Source organism: Pygocentrus nattereri, chromosome 16, assembly GCF_015220715.1.
Source record: "Pygocentrus nattereri isolate fPygNat1 chromosome 16, fPygNat1.pri, whole genome shotgun sequence".
Lineage (NCBI taxonomy): Eukaryota > Metazoa > Chordata > Actinopteri > Characiformes > Serrasalmidae > Pygocentrus > Pygocentrus nattereri.
The window spans coordinates 20,257,209-20,280,339 of NC_051226.1; the positions used below are offsets into that span (position 1 = coordinate 20,257,209).

General features: G+C 39.9%; 1 protein-coding gene across 13 annotated transcripts in view; it reads left to right on the top strand.

The window, feature by feature from the left end:
• mark2a (MAP/microtubule affinity-regulating kinase 2a) overlaps window positions 1–23,131 on the top strand; it is a 45,550-nt gene that overhangs the window by 14,279 nt on the left and 8,140 nt on the right. For 6 of the 13 annotated variants that reach the window (XM_017698763.2, XM_017698765.2, XM_017698771.2 and 3 more), the window contains exons 2-15: window positions 6,373–6,546; window positions 12,568–12,621; window positions 12,942–12,990; window positions 13,283–13,348; window positions 13,683–13,753; window positions 13,890–13,946; window positions 14,069–14,305; window positions 14,479–14,598; window positions 15,336–15,474; window positions 15,822–15,934; window positions 16,134–16,254; window positions 16,357–16,502; window positions 17,882–17,970; window positions 20,425–20,568. In XM_017698763.2, the coding sequence (XP_017554252.1) occupies window positions 6,373–6,546; window positions 12,568–12,621; window positions 12,942–12,990; window positions 13,283–13,348; window positions 13,683–13,753; window positions 13,890–13,946; window positions 14,069–14,305; window positions 14,479–14,598; window positions 15,336–15,474; window positions 15,822–15,934; window positions 16,134–16,254; window positions 16,357–16,502; window positions 17,882–17,970; window positions 20,425–20,568 (1,580 nt within the window). The remainder of the gene's footprint in view (window positions 1–6,372; window positions 6,547–12,567; window positions 12,622–12,941; window positions 12,991–13,282; window positions 13,349–13,682; window positions 13,754–13,889; window positions 13,947–14,068; window positions 14,306–14,478; window positions 14,599–15,335; window positions 15,475–15,821; window positions 15,935–16,133; window positions 16,255–16,356; window positions 16,503–17,881; window positions 17,971–20,424; window positions 20,569–23,131) is intronic. The other 7 variants (XM_017698769.2, XM_037546184.1, XM_017698770.2 and 4 more) reach the window with 5 other exon arrangements.

Below are 23,131 nucleotides of genomic sequence, written 5' to 3' on the forward strand. Positions count from 1 at the left end.
CACTCCACAGAATAGGTTGAATGGAGTGTTGTAAAGTACGCTCCAGGCTCCAGTAATGGAGTGCTTTACACCACTCCATTCAACACTTGGCATTGTGCTTGGTGATGTAAGGCTTGCATGCGGCTGCTTGTCCATGGAAACCTGTGGCATGAAACTGCCGGCACACAGTTTTTGTGCTGATGTTAATGCCAGAGGAGGTATATACACATGATGCAAAATTTTAGGTGGCCCTGGTCAAACTACATGTTTTGCTGATTTTCTCAGTGAAAATAGGTATGGGTTTTTCTTAATGTAAGATGGGAGAAAACAAGTAAAAAATAAAGTCAGCCCTCTTTCATTTTTACTAATATGTTAAAATCAGCAAATTAATAGAAATTGTGCTCTAAAATGTGCAAAAAATGCCATGTTCCATAAAGGTGAGTTTCTCTTAGAAAATCAGTAGAACACGTACTTTGACCATGGATATTTAAATGTTTGCATATGTGTTTTTTGTTCATTTTGAGTATAAATTTTGCTACTTGCCATCATACGTATAGAAGCATGTTGCTAGAAGTCCCAATTAAAGCTAGATTTATTCAGAGGATTGAAATGAGCAATTTGATTGTGCAATTTTTCAATTATAGTTCAATTTAAATGACTCACTTGATTCCTAAAAAGAATGGATGATATTTAACCCCTGTAATTCTTGGCCATTGGCTTATAACCTTCCGGAAGGCGATGTGGCAATTAAGTTTTCCTTTCATGCTGTGGGAGTTCTTTTTTATTTCCTTTTTTTGTCTTGAGGGAGCTATATTGCCTTAATTTATTAATAATAATTATGGTAATATTTGAAACTGGTTTTTACTGGTATTTAATTATCAGTGTATTTATTTATTTTATTTTATTTTTGGACCAAAGTTTTAATTGTTTCATGTTGTGAAAAACAGATGGGGACCTCATTTTTCAAATGTGCTTGACAAACAGTTCACAATGCAGAGTCCATCTGTGTTAATAACACTAATGTAACTTCCATGTTGCTCTGAACTCTCCTTGGGCTGACAGACTGGTGAAAACCTTTAGGATGCCTCTGTCTCGGTGGTGTGATCACTCCCACACAGTTCCATTGTCTTTTTCCAGCTGTCTTGGCATGTCAGAGCTTGTCTGAAGTAGACTTCTTTCAGGGATCTCTCCTTCTCTCTCAGCCACTCCTCCAGACAAACCCAGACACGTTGCTTCCGGACTTCTACATGATTTTTGCACTATGTTGCCTATATGCCCCCCTCCCCACTTGTTACTGTACTTCCGCAAATTACACCAACTTCCTGTTGTGCTGTGTGTTTGGGGAAGCTGTTCCTCTCAACTCGGACCCCTAGAGAGGCCAAGCCAGCATGTGTGTCCTATTTTAGATCCTCTGGCCTCTGGGTCATCCATTCATGCTATCAACACGTAGGCTCTTGCTTTAAACTGCTGCAAAGATCTTTGGCAGCTTGGAACACGTCTATCCTGAACCCTGTCATGAGTCTTTGAGGTTTACCTCTAGGGCTGTCCCTTTCAGTTCTACTAGTAGATGCGTATTCTGTTGAATGTATAGATAGGTAATGGAATATTCAGATTTTTTAAAACTTAAAAATGGATTTAACTGAACATTTAAATTATTAATAGATTTTTAAAGATGACAAAATATTCAATTGGATAAAGATAAGAGAACCTTTAAAATACTTCATTAAAATAAACTGTGGTAGAGCAAATTTAGACAGGATTAGTTTTACATGGACAGGTGGTTTAATGGAATTATTACTGATGTTCCGTCCAAATGTTGACAATCAGTAATTTGTAAAGACTGCAAGCTTCAACATGAGGAAAGATTCCAGTGGCTTTTACCTGCTATAATATGAGTGTGAAATATCCCCAGGCTTATTAATCCCATGTATTATCCTCTGAAAAACATTTTTGTGTTGTTTTGTAAGCAAGTATTTGAAGAAGCATTTATTTGCATTCTCTCTGGCCCGTTTCAAGCCAGTATACATTGTCCCGTCCTACCTTAAGGCTATATCTTAAAATATAATGACTATTGTAAAATGACAGGGGGGAAAAAGTGGGGATGCACCAACATGGGAATTGTGGCCCAGTGCCACAAATCAGATGTGTTTTACGTACATACCACAATACACAAATATTTATAAAATGAATACTCATTTTTTATGAATGGTGTGCTCCTACATCAACAAAGATTCCTGCAACATTCGCCTACTGTAAAACAAGGTAAACATGTAACAGCATTTTTATATTAATCCTGTGGGAATTTCTGCATTAGTGAATACTCAGTCATATCCTATGGAAAGGTGCTATTGACTTAGGAAGGCAAGTTATATGTATATATTATTTATTTATTTTTAAATTTATTGGTTTAATGTGTGATCATGATGGCCCTACTTGACATTTTATAAGGAATGTGTTGTAAAGAGCTGAGGTCTGGGCCTTCTTTCAGACTTCCATTTCATATTCAGTGGTTTGTGTCAGTGGCTAAGCTGTGTCTGCTCAGAGTTCTGTAATTATATGTTGTCCAGATGGAGGCAGGTTAGTTGAGAGGCAGACGAGAGCAGTGTGTGATGTTAGGTTTCGCCTCTCTTCTGAATGAGTGTTGATGACTGGAGATTTTATAAGTGTGAGAAAACCTTCCTGTTCCTCTGGGTGTTATTTTTGTCTTCCTTCTAATGTAGTTAAGGAACAGTCATTTGTGAGGTGTCGTGTTTGTGCATCATCATAGTTCCTGACGTGTGTATTTCTGAGCTGTTTGGTACATAGTAGTACTTTTTTTTTTTCTTTCTTCTTTCAGTGCCACAATATTTTCTACATCATTCTGCCACATTCTACATAAGCTGTAAACTCACATTCAGTGAGCTTTATACCAGCATCCGGTCTGTCCATCGGTCCAAATTTTGTTTCTGAGCTACAAACAAGGCTTATGTTGACTAATAAACACTAGAATGTATTAATTGTGCAAATATTTTCTGTGAACACTTCAAACTCTACCTGCTCAAACCAAATCCAGCTCTTTATTATGGTTGTTCTGATTTGTCAGTGTGATTTAGGGCACTGTTTGACTTCCTTTGAACTATAAAAATGACTGCTGCATTTAGGTAAACAATGAAGACAGCCATTTTAGACAACAGATATCCCCTGCAGAATCCACCTGCCGTCTGTGTTTATGAATTCTGTTTTTCGTTAACTGATATATTCAGATTAAAAATTCAAGACAGTTATTTTTAAAACTTTTTTTGCTCTGTTCATGGAAGCCAAAGAGAACCACCATTTGAAGCACTTGAAGTTTCTTGTTTTCATTATTATTCAGATTGTATTATATTTTTCAGCCCTTTTTTGGCTGAAAATCAAAAGGGCCACTTTCAATCACCTTTGGTTGCCAAAATTTTGGTGCATGTCTAATATAGACAATACATATCTGCCACCACTACACCATGTTTGGATCTGTTTAGGGGTGTGTGTGTGTGTGTGTGTGTGTGTGTGTGTGTGTGTGTGTGTGTGTGTGTGTGTGTGTGTGTGTGTGTGGTTCTGAGTGAAGAACTCTGAGGCAGTAGAGCAGACAGGTGAAGGTCAGAGCTGTGTGAGACTGAAGACTGCATTGCTGTCTTGCTGCAGGTCTTCACTACAGATTAGTAGGCTGGAAGTTGTACACCACTCTGCATTGTTACCAGCACATACTCAGCATGTGTCAGTTACACACAGAGAAGTCTTAAATGTGTTCTGATCAGTTTCCCTCTATAGAGTGCTCAAGATAAAGAGAAGTGATGAGCCACTTCTTTGTGTGAGCAGTGATGACTGAGGCTTTGTGAATTTACTGTAGACAGACTGATGCTCTTTTAGCAAAAGCTCATCATTGTGTAATACTTAAAGGCAACTTGAATTGGAAATAATACTGCAATTTTCCATTATGGATGTTCTATGCCCTAACTGAGTCTATTCAGTCAACCGTAATTGGGGGTGGGGAGATGGGAGAAAATGGCAGAAACGAAACCTGATGATACTGGTTATTATTTTTCCCCGCCTGCTGATGCACGGTGATGTAATCAAAACTCAGAACACGGTTTAGAGGCAGACAAAAGACGTTACATTTATGAGATGAATTTAAACGAGATGATATGAATCATGATTAATAAGACCAAGCAAAAAACAAAGTAAAAGGGTTACTTTTGTAGGTTTCAGCTTGACTTTAAAGCTCATTATTTAAACTATCCTGTTTATCCCATTGTTGTTCCATTGCTGAAGTAAGTGAATTAATATATTTTGAAAGCTCCTCAGCAACTGGTTTGCTCTGTGTGGTGTGTGTGTGTGTGTGTGTGTGTGTGTGTGTGTGTGTGTGTGTGTGTGTGTGTGTGTGTGTGTGTGCGCACACGCATGCATGTCAGAAGTGGACCACAACAGCGTTGTGCAATAACTGACTTTGTAAGGCCCAGGTTTAATGCTCTAAGATATGTCCTGCTGTAACCTTGCAATAAAAAAAAACTTCCCTTTGCAGTTTGCTTGCTGCAAGGAGATAATTACAGCAATCTTAACTCATCAGTAGACAGAACAAACAGCCCAGCTCACAGCCAAACTCATGTTACATTACAGACTATAATGGTGAGCCAGTTCTCTACAGTGCGGTCATGTACGTTCGTTTGTCTGAAATGAGCCTTTTTTTTTTTTTTAAATTGAATTTTAGTTTTTTTTAACCATGTTGTATTAGAAAAGAACTGCACAAAATACTTTCCCCAAAGCAGTTAATCACTACAACTAGATGAATGAGATGTATTAATGCATTTAAGGTGTATGTCCTGTAGAAGAAAAAAAGATGATACTGTGTGTTTGGCTTAAATGTGATTTAAATTCCTCTGTGTCTGCAAAACGGTACTATTTGATGCATAGGAAATAGACCTATCGTTTTAAATGACAGTGCTCAAAAGCTAGAAAAAAGGCTGCATGGATCATTTGAGAAGATGAACGTCATGATAAACTACATTCTGCCCTGTCACTTCTGCAACAGTATGTTAAACAAATAATCTGTTACTGCAGAAAATGTTTGTGTTGCGGTTAAGACAGTTTAGCTCTGAATAGGTTACACTGTTACAAGTGACCTCTTAAAAAAACAAAACAATAAATTAAACCTCAAACAGTTTTAGTTTAAAGGATTATGATGTCCATTAAGTTTGTAGGAAGCATGTCTTGTTCTTTCCTGTTGGGGGAATGAGATGGCTGCATGACCCCAAGTCACAAGGGCCAGCTCAGGAGAAGAGACTGTGTGGTAGATACTGTGTTCAATTCAAATCATATAATTCAGTCTAGAGAATGAAACTACAAACATAGCCTGCAAAGACTGCACAGTCTGACTAATTGTAAATGCTTTTGTCATTTGGCAGGTGTTTTAAAGATTTCATGTTGCAAGTTTGTCAGTTTTTCAAGAAGTTTCTCATAGAAAATGTTTTTGAAACTCCTATCTTTGGTAAACTGCAGCCAATGGGCCAGTTGGCCAACAAGTGCTGCATTAATTTCTAAATTAATTTTCTAATTTACTAAAATAAAGTATTTTTACATTGGCTTGCATGAAACATAAACGTTCTTTTACATTTTTTTGGTATGAGATTAAGGTCTGACAAGATGCAGGCTGTAGTTCCTACTTTACGTGGATAATCGTAACCCTAAGAGTGTTTTAGTGGTACAGCTTCTCCTGTTAACTATGCAGTGTTTGCAACAAAAGCACGTCTGTCCACGTTTATGTGCTCACCTCACTGGCTAACAATCTGTCCTCACACTGTGGTCATAGTGAGCAGGGGTGAGAGCACAGAGAGCAGTGGACTACAATTGACACACTGTTTCTGAATGAGCGCAGAGAGAGCTGACATGTAAACAGATATCCCCGTTTTCTTTCTGTCCATTCTCCTGCTCCTTAGTGTGCTTGCCCTCTCTTTGCTTAAGAAAACATTTTGCGCTTTCATGTTTTGTCTTTTTTTTCCCTTCCCTTTCCCTTAACTGCTACTAGCTTGGTCCAGTTTCTTTCTCCTGTTCTTTGCTTCGCCTTATACTCGGTCTCTTTCCTTTTTGGTTGCTTTCTTTTTATTTCTTTATCCCCTTCTCTTTGGCTCTATCTCGCTCACCCCTCCCTTCCTGTGTCTTCTCTCTGCTTGTTAGTGTAGTCAGAGTGAGCCTGGCGACAGTCCTATCCAATAGGCATTACATAATCCCTTGCAGAGATATTATTAACCAATAAACTGCAAACCCCTTTTCTCTGCAGGTTTATCTGTTTTGTTTACAGTCATGTGGAAAATGTGTTCTGTCCAGTCTTAACCAAAAAGAAGAAAGAATGCAGTGAATTAACATGTTCTGTTTTGTTTTTTGCAGGCTCACTCTGACTCAAAGGCCGGGGGCCGCTCCAACATGAACCGTGGCCGAAACCCGCAGGCCACCACATCAGACGATCAGCCACACATCGGTAATTACCGACTGCTGAAGACCATCGGAAAGGGCAACTTTGCCAAGGTCAAACTGGCTCGACATGTCCTCACTGGAAAGGAGGTGAGGATCAATACAATACTTTTACCCAAGACTAGTACCTGATCTATTTTCACTGTGTCTGCAGTAAACAAAGTTATGTGATACAAATCAAGTAGATTTCATGTAAGTAGGTGGTTGGAAGAGTGCAATGCTGGTCTGATTGCATGATTTGTAATGCTTAGGTTGTTAAAATAAGGGATGTGCCTGGGTACTTGTATACTTGGTTAACCATTTGAGGTGCCATTGTTTTGAATCTTGATTTCACTGTTATTTTGTTTGATCATGGGAAGAGAAGAGAAAAGAAACACGCTCACAATTCGGTGAAATGTGGCGGTTGTGCTCATATTTGTTTCTCAGTATGTTATACTTATGTTATGCTACTTCAGAACACGAGTACCTGAACATGAACACTCTGCCAAGGACATGTTATCATGTATACGACTGAAAACAGATAGCGTGGCTTTACTGCCTACTATGTTAACTGCTCTAGCTGTAATTTTAGCTAGCTCCAGAAAGAATGAAAATACAGATATGTATCTGTATTTGATACATATCTGTGGATTCACTCAAAAGAGGCCCTGAATACTCTGATGTAACTCCCGTTAGAATGATTACATACAATGCTGGAAGTGATCTTCGTTTTCTGCCATACACATTTTAACACGCTCCATGAACGTATTGGCAAGCATTAGAGAGGTTAAACTTCGCGATGGCTGTCTTGTCCGCCTACCTCATCACTCTGACACAGGGGCATCCCGACTTGTTCAAAGCTCCCTATAGTGAGGAGCACGTTGTTTCGTTTAGATTGCTTCGTCCTAAAGAGAGTTATAACAGAATATTCAGGGCCTCTTTCAAGTAAATCTCCCTGTATAAATCACTGCAAAATAACGTCCGTTTATAGTCCACTGAGGAGAAAAGACAAGTATCAGCATCCAACTTGGTTAGGTCTTTGAGCTTATTAGCTTGTCAGTGGTTTATTTACTTACTTACTTACTTACTTACTTACATTTTTGCAGTTTGTGTTTCCATTACCTGCAGTTAACTGGATATCTGGATATCATGACCTGCAGATACTGAACTTTGTCTATCTAGAGAAATTATCTTTGGTAGTTACCAATAGGTTAGAGAGAAAGACAGTCCTGAGCTCAGGTACTGCTAGAAACAGTCACTGTTGATACAGAGAGAAGGAGCAGAGTTGGACACAGAACTCTGTGCAATACAATACAGTACAATACACAGTGCAGTACAATAAAAAAATTATATCTAAGTACAGCACAATATATTGCAATCAATGCTTAATTCAATACTCATTTAAGTGCTGTGTAAAGAGATGTCTTCAGTCTGCGGGGAGTTCATTCCACCACCTGGGTGCCAGTACGGAGAACATTCTTGACGCTTGTCTTCCACGCAGGATGGAGGGTCAAGCCGAGCAGTGCTCGAAGGGCTCATAGTACAGTTCGAGATTTCACCATTGCCATCAAGTAGGTAGGGGCTGGTCCATTTTTGGCTGTGTAGGCAAGCATTAGGGTTTTGAATCTGATGCGTGCAACTACAGAAAGCCAGTGAAGGGAGCGCAGCAGTGGGGTGACGTGGCTGAATTTGGGTCGATTTAAAGACGAGGCGTGCTGCCGCATTCTGGATGAGTTGCAGAGGCTTGATGGCCTGCATGGAAAGACCAGCCAAGAGCAAGTTGCAGTAGTCAAGCCTTGAGATGACAAGAGACTGCACTAGCACCTGGGTGGCCTCTCGGGTGAGGAAAGGTCGGATCCTGCGGATGTTGTACAGGAGATATCTGCATGACCAAGTTAGGTTTACAGTGTGAGTCGAGAACGATAACTGTCCATCCAGAATCACACCAAGACTTCTTGCCTCTACAGTCAGAGTTCTCGAATGAGATGGCAAGATCATGATGAGGACCTGTAGGAGCAGGGATGAATATCAGCTCAGTCTTGCTAGGATTGAGCTTCAGGTGGTGAGCTGCTATCCATGAAGAGATGTTACACAGACATGCCGAGATGTGACTGGAAACCTGTGGGTTAGAGGGTGAAAAATAAAGCATTAGTTGGGTGTCATCAGCATAACCGTGATAAGAAAAGCCATGAGAAGATATTACATCACCAAGAGAGTTAGTGTAAAGAGAAAACGGATGAGGACCCAGCACCGAGCCTTGTGGGACACCAGTGGAGAGCCTGCATGGAGAGGATGTGAACCCCCTCCATGTTACCTGATAAGAGCGGTTGACTGTGTCAAAAGCTGCTGAGAGATCAAGAAGGATCAGGACATATCACAGTCTGGCTGATCTTGCTAATTGGAGCTTCTCGCTCACTGCTATAAGAGCAGTTTCTGTTGAGTGTGCTGGTTTGAAGCCAGACTGATTTGGGATCTTGGAGCTTGTTCTGTGTGAGAAAGAGAGAAAGTTGATTATACACTGCATGTTCAAGAATTTTGAAAGAAAAGAAAGAAGTGATACCTGTCTGTAGTTGTTGACACCAGAGCTGTCAAGCATGTGTTTCTTCAAGATGAAGAATTCTTGCAGTCTTGAAAGTTGATGGAACTTTGCCTGATGCCAAGGACTTGACTGAAACAATGCAGATGGGATGGGATCCAGTGGGTAGGTGGTTGGGTTACTGGATTTGAACAGTTGAAGGACCGCATCTGTGGAAAGAGAAGAAAAACAGTTTATCACCTCATTAATTCAAAAAGATAAGTGAAACAAACAAAACAAAAACAGACAACAGATACCTGAATCTAACAAGAGGAGGTCTAATGGAAGGAGTGGGGACAGAGGGGAAAGACTGGTGGGTTCTATCAACCTTCTCCTCAAAGAAGGTGACAAAATTCTCAGGGGTAAGAGAAGAGGGTGGAGGGGGTGGAGGGGGGGGAGGGGGGGGAGGGGGGGGGGGTGTTGAGAAGAGAGGAGAAAATGTTGAAGAGCTTGCGTGGATCAGATGCTGGTGCTTCCAGTTTCCCTCTGTAGAAAGCTGACTTTGCAGCAGTAACTTCGAGTGAGAACTTGGAAAGGAGAGATTGGTAGGAGCGAAGTTCCGAGTCGAGCTGGTATTTCCTCCACCTTCTTTCAGCCTTCCTTAGTTCTTGTCAGTTGCTGTGCAGGACACCCATCAGCCAGGGTGCAGGTGAGGAAGATCTTGCTGGCCTGGAGGAGAGAGGACACAAAGTTAATTGCAGATGAGCGTGAAGAACGAAAGCATCTGTAGCCTTGTTCAGTGAAAAAGAGGAAAATGTGTCGGGATGGGGAAGGGTGGTCAGGATAGTTGAAGTGAAAGATGAGGAAGGAGTGGAGTGCACGTTTCGCTGAGAAGAGGAGCACAAGGGAGTGGAATGGACAGGAGATACAGGGAGGGGGAGAGTGAGAAAGATAGGAAGTGGTGATCAGAGCGATGCATGGGAGTTACTGTCGCATCCAGCGCGGAGTTAGGTGTGGTGAACGTCGGGTCCAAAGCATTGCCTGCTTTGTGTGTCGGAGGAGTCTGGTTGAGGGCAGATTGAAGGATGATAGCAGTGGTAACAGGCAGGATGACTGCAGCTTGTCTGATGGCAGGTTGAAGTCACCCAAGAGTATGAGCGGGGCTTCATCAATGGAGAAGAGACTCAGTAAAGTGTCTAACTCATCAATGAATTAGTCTAGAGAATAAGGAGGACGATAAAGAACAATGATGTGAAGTTTAATTTGCAAAGATACAGTGACTCCATGGTATGCAAAGGAGGAAATTGAAAGATGAGAAAAAGCAAGTGGAGTGAAACGCTGCTTTCTGGACAAGAGCAAACCTGTGCCACCACCCCTGCCAGACTGCCATGGAGAATGGGAGAAGTGAAAGGCAGAAGACAGGGTTGTTCGAGTTGTCGGGTTCATGGGGGTGATCCAGGTCTCCATCAACACCAGGAACTGCAGTGAACAGAAGGATGCAAGGGCTGAAATGAAGTCTGTCTTCTACACAGCGGATTGGCAATTCCAGAGCCCGCCTGCAACCCTGGTCTGAGATTCTGCAGACTGTGGGGGATAGATGAGGTTACTGGAATTACAGGTCCTGTGACAATGAGTAGTTCTACATGATCTGTGGGATGAGTAAACAGGTATTGTAAAGCACATTATAGACACAGTAATTGGGACATAAAAAGGTAATGAAGGATAACAACCATAAGTTTTATATAGAACTATTTCATGCCTAAATGGTTCTTTGCATTTTGAAGTTGATCTTCAGGTTGATGGAGAATGTGTTGTGTATGGTTCTTTATAGAACCTTCTTTAAAATGGTTCTGTATAGCACCAAAAAGGATTCTCCAGTTGTTACAAGCTTGACATGGTAACAAATATCGTAACTAAAAAACCTTACTGGTGTTATATAGAACCACACATGAAATGGTTCTGTAAAGAGAACTTGTGTATGGCTGGTATAACCAACCCAGGCCATTTTAACTAAGGATGTGCAATCTGGCTTATTTTGACATCTGCAAGAGTTCATGACATCCAGTCATCCAAGTGTTACAAGTGTGTAGTTACATAGCCTAGTGTTTACTAATTTCACGTTTACACATTACTAAATCAAAACAAGTTGAACCACATAGACTAGTTTTTATATTTTTCCTAGTATCTACTTATTTCCACCTCCTCCTAAGTAAAGCTAAGTAATGGGAAATCCAGTGGTAACTACACAGATAGCATAAAGATCATGACTTTGTTCAATAAGATAACTTGGCTCTAAGCACTAAATGCTGTGTGCTGTGGTTTTACTTGCAGTTCTAATCACGATGTTGGTTTGAACTTTTAGCTCTTAACAAACAAAGCTTACGTCCGTAGCTCAAGTTGAGCAAGATACCGCAGATGCTGAATCTTCTACACTAATGCTACTTTATCATGTGAGTTGGCCAGAAACCACTAGAATAAACTGTACATGGAATAGTTTTGTTGAGTTTTGACTAGCTCATACACTTTAATTATGGACTGGTGGTGCAACTGAATGTAATAAAAGAACAGTCAGAAACAAACTTATCTAAGTACTCAATAAAGATTGCAAAAAAACTTAAATTCACGCTTCTGCATAACTAATGTAACCCACTCCAGTTCTGTATTTGTTCTGAGGCAGAGAGAAACAACACAGGTGAATGGCTCGCTCCACAGTTCTTTGTAATAAGTTCTGGATAAACTAAATTGCAAAGAAAATACATTAGTGATCAATTTCATCCTTATTTACTGTTCTCTTATCTAGCTCGAGAGGCAGCCAATTACTCAGGTCAGCCATATTCATTCCCAGTAGACTGTGTGACTGCATGGTGTCTGGTGTGATAAAACACCACGTGACTGCACAGAAGAGCTTTAGGGGGATAAAGAGGCAGAAGAAGAAACTTGTGTGTGTATGTGTGTGCAGGCTTATTGTTTGTGCACCACTCTGTAATCTCCATGTGGCATGGTGAATTGTTTCCTGATGACGTTAGATTGTGATCTGTACTAGGATCAGTCAAGGGTGATGTCAGCCAGCAGTCTCGAGTCTTTAGTTCAAGTCATACAATTTTTTTTTTGGTGCTTTTGTTTGTCAAGTTTGTCACATATAAGCACTAATGCTCAAGAGAGCTGTTGCTCAGGAACCCAGAGAAGCATTTTGCCAGTGTGTGTGACTTTATTTTCTTAAACAGGCCCCAGGTCCTCATTAAGGTTACGCAGACTTGTTAATGTTGTTTAGAACTCTGAACTATAAAAATTAACACACACACACACCTGGTTGTGGTTTAATAGAGCTTTTGGGTAGGTTTATGCAAAAAGGAAGATTTCTAGTGAGTTTATGAATTTTAGCTTTGTAGCTCAATCATAAAACTAATGAAGCAATATTTGGACATCAGCATGTTTTGGCTGATTTGATTTTTGACAGCCATTCCTTTTAATATGTAAGGTGGAATGATATTGTTGACTTTTGGGTCTTGAATGTAAAGTGCCATCAATAACGTGAGCAATATTTCTTTGATTTTTGTCCACCAGGTCATTAAATTATTTTTTTTATTTAAAACTATTTAAAATGCCCTTTTGTTCAGGTGGCTGTGAAAATCATAGACAAGACTCAGCTCAACTCCTCCAGTCTCCAAAAGGTGAGGTGGACTTTAGTGTTCGTTTCACATTGTCCTGTGCATTTTTACACTGCATTTCAGAGAAGAATGAACTTTTTTTTACAAGACTGTAGTCATTTTTGTTGTACATGTCTTCCCAACTTCTCTCACTCATCCTGGAAATGCTTTTTTTTTTTTCTGTGGAGAGGCAGTTAATTACAGGAAATTGGACTCAAATGCTTCCTGTGGTGAGGGGTTGGGTTAGAACTTTGGGTGGATTCATTGCCATACACAAACACAAATATATGATGTGATACGCATCATCTGCACATCAACCGTCAGCTTCTCTTTCTTCTTTCCAGCTATTTCGAGAAGTTAGGATCATGAAGCTGTTAAATCACCCAAATATTGGTAAGCTTTACTTACAAGACACATTGACAAGTTACTCAGCTTGAATTTTCTGTTGTGTGCCTTCAGATTGTGGTGTGTGGTGTTTTTTTTTTTTTTTTTTTTTTTTTTTTTTTTTTTTTTTTTTTTTTTTGCATAATTTATTTTTTCTTTCTTTCATAAATATTTTTCCAAGTCATGTCCCATAATCTTAATTATTATTCAGATGAAGCCAGTTCATAAAACGGCTTAGCTGCTGTACCTTATTTTCCCCATTTGGAGAATTTTTGCTTTCTCTTTCTTCTCTCCCAACTAGTGAAATTATTTGAAGTGATAGAGACGGAGAAGACCCTTTACCTGGTTATGGAGTATGCCAGCGGAGGTCAGAGCTCTCCTTCATCTCTCCTTCTAAGTCACTACTTCATCTGTCCATCATCTTTGGTGAAATACACTACACACAACAGTCCATCCATCAGCAGAGATGGTCCTTCCCTTTCCTGTTTTAAGTATATAGCCCAGGTATACTCAGTGTTTCTAGTTTTGTGTTGAGTAGAACTCCAGACCAGATATTGAAGCGGTTCCTGCTGCTGCAGTTCTCTTCAGTGAACTACCTCTTTTAGCTCTCTTTCTGTCTCTGTTCTGTCCATGAGTCACTCTGTGTCAAGCTTTTGTCCATGTGTGACTGTTCTCCCTTTCTCTTGCTCCTTCCTCTATAGGAGAGGTGTTTGATTACCTTGTTGCCCATGGCAGAATGAAAGAGAAAGAAGCCAGAGCCAAATTTAGACAGGTAAGTCTCAGCTTTGAACAGACTCCTAGGAAGAATCGAGCACTGTAAATATTAAAAAACTTAATATTAACAATTTTAAGAAACGACAGAAGTGGACATAGTGTTGGTTCTGAATCATTATACCTTTTGTACACAGATTGTATCAGCAGTTCAGTACTGTCATCAGAAGTGCATCGTTCACAGAGACCTCAAGGTATTATTTATTTATTTGTTTGTTTGTTTATTTTAAGCTTAAAAATTATTCATTGTTTTATCACTAACCCTGTTATAACAGTGCAGGCTTAAAGATGTCTTGTGGCTTCTATGTCTACACAGGCTGAAAACCTACTCCTGGATGCAGATATGAACATTAAGATTGCTGACTTTGGATTTAGTAATGAGTTCACTCTGGGCAACAAACTGGACACATTTTGTGGTAGTCCACCTTACGCAGCTCCAGAGCTCTTCCAAGGGAAAAAGTATGATGGCCCAGAGGTGGACGTGTGGAGTTTGGGAGTCATCTTATACACACTGGTCAGTGGTTCGCTGCCATTTGATGGACAGAACCTAAAGGTAAGGATGATAAAAGGAAAGCTGTCTCTTGATGGAGCACCATAGCACTCGGAGCAAATTTGTAAAGGTGCTCATCCCTTTTTTTTTTTTTTTTTTTTTTTTTTTTTTTTTTTTTTTTTTTAAATGTTTTTTTTTTGTTTGTTTGTTCTAATGGTCTTGATTTGATTTTGCAGGAGCTCCGTGAACGTGTTCTAAGAGGCAAGTATAGAATCCCCTTCTACATGTCCACAGACTGTGAGAACTTACTGAAGAAATTCCTTATTCTCAACCCAACCAAGAGAGGCAGCCTTGAGGTTAGTGCTGGCACCTACCTGATGCTCTGTCATAACTACCGCAGCTTGTTCAGCTGTATAGCTGTATGCATGTGTTTGATACACCAGTACTTAACTATGAGTTTTGGCAATTTGGAGACCTTTTGGTGGCATTGCGTAATTACACGCAATGTGCGGACGAACATTTTGTAGCATAATTTGTGCTTTGAACCCTTTCCTTAAGAGGGTGAATCTAATAATTGCGAACACATTGAAAGAGTAAAAACTTGAACGACCTTTACAACCTTCCAAGGATGCGAGTGAAATATCGGCTGTTGTCACTATGCCTTCATCAGGATCACGTTGACTTTGTGTATGAGACCTATATTGAGGCGGACCTTCTTTTTGATCCTGTGCTTGTGATGTTAATATGTCATATATTAATAATATAATAATAAGGCATGTCAAGCAAAATCTAAGATGACTCAATCTGACTTTTAAATTATGATTTCAGGCTTTACAGGGTGGCTCAGAGCAGTGCACCTTTTAGTTTTAGTGCACTACCCCCCCCTGCTTTGGAACAGTCTGTTCCACTTTCTGATCATAGGATTAAACATTATTTAGTCACAGAATGTTCATATCTTGCAAGAAGACAGGCTCTACATTAGACTATAACTATACTACAAAGCTAGTTCCACTCCATACCACCGTCACTTTGTCAACGCTAACCTTTACCCACACCATCTCTTTCTTCCACACGCGTCTCTGGTTATGTCTAGCAGCAGATCATGAAGGACCGGTGGATGAACGTGGGCTATGAAGAGGAGGCGCTGAAGCCCTATGTTGAGCCCCAGCCTGACTACAAGGACCCCAAGAGGACAGGTCAGCACCCCAGCAGTGCAGGGGGTTGGAAGAGAGGTGGGGCAGACGTCTGGTGACAGTGGGGCTGGGGGAGAATGGGGAGGGGGAGAGGAAGAGGAGGGTAGTACTTTTGTGTCTTGGTGCTGGGATGAAACCTTACAAGTGCAGATTTGAAGGCATTTTCTGTGAGTTGATTCAGCTGTCTGTTGTCTGTTTTTGTTTTGTTTCTTTCACTCATTTTTTTCCTAAGAATTCTGTCGCTTCAATGCAGATACATTGGTCTTTCATATGAGTTGAATGTGCTTGTGCTTAAGGTTATTACTGCCAGTCTCTTTTTGACTTAATGAGGTTTTTTGATGCTTGGATTTGATTGTAATCAGTCTGTTTGTCTCAACAATCAATAGACATTATGCTGCAGATGGGATACTCTCAAGATGAGATACAAGACTCCCTCGTCAACCAGAAATATGACGAAGTCATGGCAACATACCTATTACTGGACTATAGGAATTCTGAGGTATGCAGTATGGAGGCTAAGACTCGAGTGTCCTCTTTTTACTTTGAATCATTTCGTGGACTGTTCCTGCAACAAATGCTTTGAAGTATTAATGCCTCAAATAAACACCAGATAAAGAAATAAAAGTGGCTTGTACAGTTTTGTTTTTTTGTTTTTTTTTTTGTGTGTGTGTGTTCACTTTTTTTTTTTTCTCTCTCAGCTGGATGAACTCTCAATAAAACCCCGTACAATCATTGACCTCACAAACAATGCCCAGTCTCCTTCACACAAGGTACAACGCAGTACCTCCACTCAGAAGTCCCGCAGATCTGCAGAGCAAAGTAAGACAAATTTAGCTCACCTGAGACATACTTGGTGTTTTAATTTTGTGTTTGTTTAATGCTTATTTTTGTACCTCTTTGTGTTTTCCTTCCTTACTGTAGGTTCATCTGCCTCATCCAAGCACTCTCAGGGGGATAGCAAGCACGTGGCTGAAGAATACGGGAGAAAAGGCTCAGGCAGCTCAGCTAAAGTTCCACCAAGCCCTCTGGCTACAGGCAACCGGAAGAAAACCCCCACTCCCTCCACCGTGAGTTCACATTTTCTGCAGTGAAGCTGACCCCTGTGTAGCTGAAAATGTGCCTGTTAGACTGTGGTTTATATTGGCCTTTAGAGGTGCATCCATCAGGTTGATTATTGCTCCCATCTATAATTAACATTCATTATCATTTTGCCCATTATCAGAATCAGCATTTTAACTTTAACATGTTTTCTTGCTAATATAAAACTTGTATATGTTACGTACATCTCAAATGCAATTACTGCTTAAAAAAAAAAGAAGACCCGCCCACAGCATTCCTGGATTGGTTGAAATAAATATGACATAATAAAAACAACCAATCACAACTTGAGTTTGTTTTAACTGTGCTGCCCACAGCATTGGGGATTGATTGAAATCTGGACAACATGTGGAGTAAAACCATTCAAACCTGACTTGCCTCTTATTGCCTGTGTTTGTGAGAAATGTGGGTTAAAATCAGATGTGTGTGATTTTTCTGCTACAGCCTCATCTGCAGATTTTAGAGTCTGCACAGTTTTAGTAGTGATACAAACTCAAACTTCCTTTTTTTTAGTTTTGCTGCATTATCATCTGTAATTTGCTTTACAAATTATGTTTGCTTTACAACTACTAATATTAGTCTTAATAAACAATCTTTATATTAGCAGCCAATAAAATGTTTTTTAAAATAAAAAAAGGAGAAACATTTAGAGCTTAATTCATGTACTTTAAATAGCGTGAATTAAAGCTGCTCAAGGTGTTGAGGAGCTGTTTAGCATACTTTAAAAAAAAAAAAAAAGTTTTATTTTTATTTATTTAAAGTTCATTTTAAAGTATTACACTTTCTTTCCAAACATGTATACTGTCTGGAAGCTTCATGTGCTTTGCTTGTATAAATGTTCAGATGTTTGCTGTTAATATTTCCTTAAACATCATTTTCACTTTAGAGGTTTGTTTGATTATCAGTTCACCCTATAATTAGATATTTTTATTGTTTTAATGCTTGTTTTGGGTAGGAATTGCTCCTCACAATCTCCAGACTAAACACTTCAAATCCTTATATACTAATCAGTATTTGTAGTGGCCCAAAACTAAGCATGTGATATTGGTCAACCCACAGTAACAGTGTTCTATCTGTTGGTTTGATCCATGGTATTGCACTCATTATATTTTCACAGTATTTTGAAACATATTTCAGTGGTAAAAAATTATCCAAGACGTTGTACAACCTAGTTGATTGTTACTTGGTGTTCTAGCAGTGCAGTTGCATTAGATGACATTATTAACGGTATGTTGTGGATATCACCCGTTTCAATGATGCACTAACTCACATTTTTTGCTTTGCAGTGTATTTTCAATTTATCGTTCCACCTGTGTGATGAGTGCTTTCTCCTTTCTGTGCTGTACAGAACAGCATCCTCTCTACTGGTACAAGTCGTGGGAGGAACTCCCCTGTTTCTGAGAGAGCTACTCTGGGTGTGCAGAACGGCAAGGACAGGTACATAACGCACACACTCATTCTGTGGAAGAACAGCACATGCAGAGTATTTGACAGTGACTTGTGTACCAACATAGAGCATATGGAAAATTTGCTCACTCTGTGGACAAGGTGTTACGTGCATGTGCACCATACATTAGAGGGTGTGTTTGTGGACTGCAGTGTTTGCAGTGGACTGACGAGCTGCTCTTGACCTAGTCTGGCTGCCACCATGCCAGCATGAGAAACATAATCCCCTTATGTACACACGCTCACACGCATTTGGCCTCACGCTTCAGTGCAGCATAAGGCTGAAATCTGGCCTGCAGGATTTGCAGCACCTTTGGGAGTTAGGAGTATTAAAATGCTGAAGACCAAGTGTCATCTAAATCATTCCTTATAGCTGTTGAAAATCTAATGGCAGTAAAAACAATGAAAAATTGCTGTAGCAAAGGTTGTAATGGACTGCTACAGGAAAAATACTGCTGTTATTGATAGCAGTAGGCACTTCAAATTGTATTAAATGCCTTTTAAATTTATGTGCCTTCAATTTTTATTTTGATGCCAAGATTGTGTACACTTCACATATTTAAGCATGCATTACTGCAAATAGCTACCAGAACAGCCTGTGTTTGAAATATTTACTGAGTGTTGTCAGAATAGATTAGAATCAGTCATGTACATGAGTCTCGCATGAGAACCTGATAAGAGAGCAGCTGCCACTTGCAGTAATATCTCTCTTCCTTTAGAGTAGTTGAGTTGTGGTGGTGAGCGCTTGCGAAAGCAAGCTCTTTAGACACACTGACACACATTCAGGTATTACACAGATTGACCCTGATATACACAACTCCATTGCCTAATCTGGGCTAACTGATGCTGGCTGCTCTTCAAGCCAGGTCATGAAGAGGGAAAAGCAGTAGTGGCAGCACCAGCTCAAGTGGCTCTTGCATCTGCTTCACATCTGTAGATACTTTTCATGTCCAACACACTGTTTCACACATCCCACTCATGTGAAGGAAAGGTCTTTCACCTGCTTTTTAGATCAGTTTGGTCCATTAGTTAACCTACTGCTGTGTTCTAAGGTGTCACAATTCTAAGGAATATAGTTTCATACTCAAGTTGTTTTGCAATGCTTGTAGATTTACTTTGTGCTTGGTTGAGTGATATTTATTTATTTTCTTATTACTTCTAGATTTAAGCTCAATTAAGCTTCTTCTTACCAGTGATTTGCATTATCATCCATTTGACCTGATTAACATGTCTTATAGGGTTGGGCGGTATAATGGTAATAAGATATTCTGCAGTAAGTGTCAAATATCTATTCCACATTTGGTCTGCTGGATTTACGTGAACAGTCGTAACTAAAGATTGACACTTCTCAAATGCGTTCCCATCTAAAAATTAAGTACCATCTAATCACTTTACAGATGCTGTTGCCCGCTGCCATAGAGCCAAATTGTTCTCATTGCTGTATGGTGCCAGTTACTTTTATTTTTTTTCCATCTGATGTGCTGATAAATTAGGTCTAGGATATACTTGAGAAAAATTATGCAGGAGAATGGCTTAGTGATTCCCAACAGCTACATGAGCCACTGAATGTGTTCTATTTTAACTGTCACTTCAACACCAATCATTTAACTCCACTTTGAGATATGAATGTTTTATCCTCTAGCTGGAACGGGGCCTATACTGTGGTGTGTGGCACATTTGGCCTGCTAGCTAAACTATAATTAACTTAAACTGACATGCTATAGCTCCTAAAACCACACAACAGGTTGTATTTTGGCTGTTTTATGCTGACTGAGCTCATGACATAATATGGGCCCTTTAATATTTACCGTGTGTTGCTATGTTCTTACATTTATTGAATTATGATTTGAAAATCATGCATTACAATCACTTAATTCATGGCTGTGTAAGTGAACTGAGCTATTTATTTGATTTTCTTTTTTGAAATGTAAAATGAGATGACAGAACTTTTTCATCACTTCCTGTTTCTATTTAACTCATTTATTATGTGCTGGTATTACTATATACCACACTTATATTTAGAGATGGTTTGAAGCTATGAAAAGAAAGTGGATACCGCCTAACCCTATTGTTTAATCAATAGCTGATCTATTAGTGTACTCATTAAGCTCCTGATTTGATTTTAATGCTTTGCTTCTGATAATGCATTTGCTTTGCTGAGATAATTCAAGTTTGTCTTCATTTTGACAGTCACTAAAGTCCTTGGTGAGTAATATGTTTCCAGCCAACCTAGGAGCCTGTGAAGACCAGCTTGCATTATTAGAGCTTTGTTACGCAATATGCTAGTGTTGGATTTTTGAGTTTGTGAACCTGTATCCCTCCACCCTTCCCTCAACCAGCAGTCATACCTCCATCAGCTCTCTAACCTGTACACTTCACACCCCACTCCTGCCCCCTTTCTGAGGGGGTTTGAGGAGAGGGTTATTGTGGATGTTTCTCCCTCAGCTTGAGCACCCCAGGGTCCCGCGCCTCTACCGCCTCGGCAGCTGCTGTCCTAACTTCCTCTTCCTCCTCCTGCCCCCGCCACCACAAGTCCCTGTCCACCTCGGCCCACCCCAACCCCCCAGACCTCCATGCACATCGGCCCAGGCAAGTGGCAGCTCAGCCCATACTTTGGGCCATATGCAAAGAGCTGTTCTGGTGAAAACAGAGCCATTCAGTCAGGGCAGAGAAAGAGGGGCAGTGTAATTTTAGTGGAAACTTCAGAGATTGGGTTGGCCATCATCTGCAAACTACAGCTTTTTTCATTCCTTCTTTTAGTGCAATGTAGAGAAGTAGTTTATGGTTGAAATGTAGGAGCAGCCTGGGGGGAAAGTGCCCTGATTAGTCCTCCGTCATGTGGACTACCCTGTCCAGGCTGGAGTTTCCGTCCCTGGAGTGCCACTGACCCCTTTATATCCTCAGCAACCCCTTCCACCATGCACTTCCTGCTCCATGCTAACTGACTGACATGACATTGCCCCCCCCCTTCACCCATCACTCCTTTTCCACCAAGTAGAACTTTTACACTGATCTAGAAACCTTTCTTCCTTTGCCAAATCCCTAATGACTCCTAACTAGGGATGTCCTGATCTTATCAGAACAAGGTAGTCCAGGCATATTTCAGTGAATTGGGAATTTGCTACGTTCTTGTCAGATATAGCCCGATCCATTTCTGGTCCTTTTTATATTCTTTGAATTCTCTCTCACTGTTGTAGAGACATTATCAGACATTATGAAGCACTTGCTGCAGTGAGGTACATTTTCATAAATGACAAGTATTTTAAATGTCTGAAGTGTGGAAATCCAGTAGGGCTGAACCTGACTCTTTACTGAGAGCAGTTCATTGAAACAGGACTAAGCAGCACAAGTATGACTAACTGGCAAGCTAAAAAACATCCAAAACTGAGCTCTCTCCCTATTAAATTTAGTTTTACTGTATTTTTATATTATAAATATTTGTTGTATTTTTATATTTTATTTTATTTATCTTCTAACAAAAAAAGACATGCTCATGTTACACATCAAATTTTCACAAGTAATGTCAGTGCTGCATGTCTGGTATAAAATCAGCTTTTGGTAGCCTATTGAATCTTTATTATGTGGATGTATCATGTACAAAAATACAAATTTTTGACACATCAGTTAATACTCTGTATTAAAGGACTCAGATCTAGGGTAAAATAAATCATTTTGGATATTCCTACATGTATCCATTGTAAGGGAAAGAGCACTAATGGCCTTGAATCAGTGTAAAAGTATACTAATCCCCGTAACATTGCCTATGTGCATGCGTGGTGTGAAGTTTATCTTCAGACTGCACCACTCTAGGGCATGCTTTAGCTCTCATCTCACACGCTTGTCAGTGCCTGCTGCAGTGTCCCCAGCCTCAGAAATTAGGCTGCTGTTTCTGTTAGCTGAGGCTGCCTAACTACTCAAAGCTCTCTTCTCTTGGTCGAAGTCAATCAGTTTGATCAACCTGCCTCTGTACAGACACACCAAACATGTTAACTCTGTTCTTATTCAAGTTGCACACTCTAACCTACCCCAACCTGTCTTGCTGCAGTTTGCTGCACTTGAGTTCCCTTTTCTGAAGCCATTGTGTTTGTGCTCTAACAGCCAAGTTATGTCACAGCTGTGCATGCTAACCAACAGGTTTTCACTATTGTTCATTAATAGGTGACTTGAGTTGTTTTTGAAGCAAACGAGTAACACTGTCTGAAGTTTTATTCCATTAATAGTGTGGATGTACCTGCCTTGACTTACCACTCAAATGCATGCGTATTGTGTTTAAAAGAGCGTATATAACTGAACAAGAACTCCATGAGAAATGTCAGTAAGTTTGTGTTCTTTGCGAATGATGGGGACCGAATCCTAAAATAGTGAATTAGTGAGAACTGTGAGTGGTTTGAACTCCACGGTGAGTGGAGTTTATGCCCATGGCTGGTCACATGGCATTAAATCGCTGGCCTGGCACATGAAGCCATGTCTCAGAAACCCTGTCTCCCAGGATTACGCTTCATTCCACTGGATTTGAGAGTATGCCCCAGATTGCATGCATGAATTTATTCCAGCAGATTTAACATTCAGTCTTAAATTATGATTGTTTCATATGTAAATCATGGTTACCATTTAGAAACCTGGAGATCAAAAGGAAGTCTTGGTTCATTAGTGGCCGTTTCAGAGTTGGTTTAGAAGGGAGAATATTTAGAACTTTCTGGCATGGTGAGGATTAGGCACGATTTAAGGAGAAGAGACATTCTTTTTGAAAACTTCTGTTGGACATTTTGCTGTTCATCCTCGTGGCTATTTGATAATGACTGATTTCACAAACATTCTGTGTAAGGCTTTAAATCCTGCACTAATCCAGAGGTGGCACTGTTTCAGCTGTTCCTGATTGGGGCTTTGACTACTGATTTGTGTTTTGATCTTTCATGATACATGCCACCATAAACCTATTAAAAGTGGAATTAAAAAGCAAAGCATCCATAAATATCCATTGTAATATAGATTGTTTGATGCTAGTAACTACATGCTGTGTGATGATTTGAAATGGCAGGATTAAAAAGACAGTGTTTATTTAATTTTTAGAAAAAAATCAGAAGAGTTGTTTATACTGCTTTGAAATATTGAGAGGGATCATTGAAAACTGTTTTCTGTGAAACATTTGCAC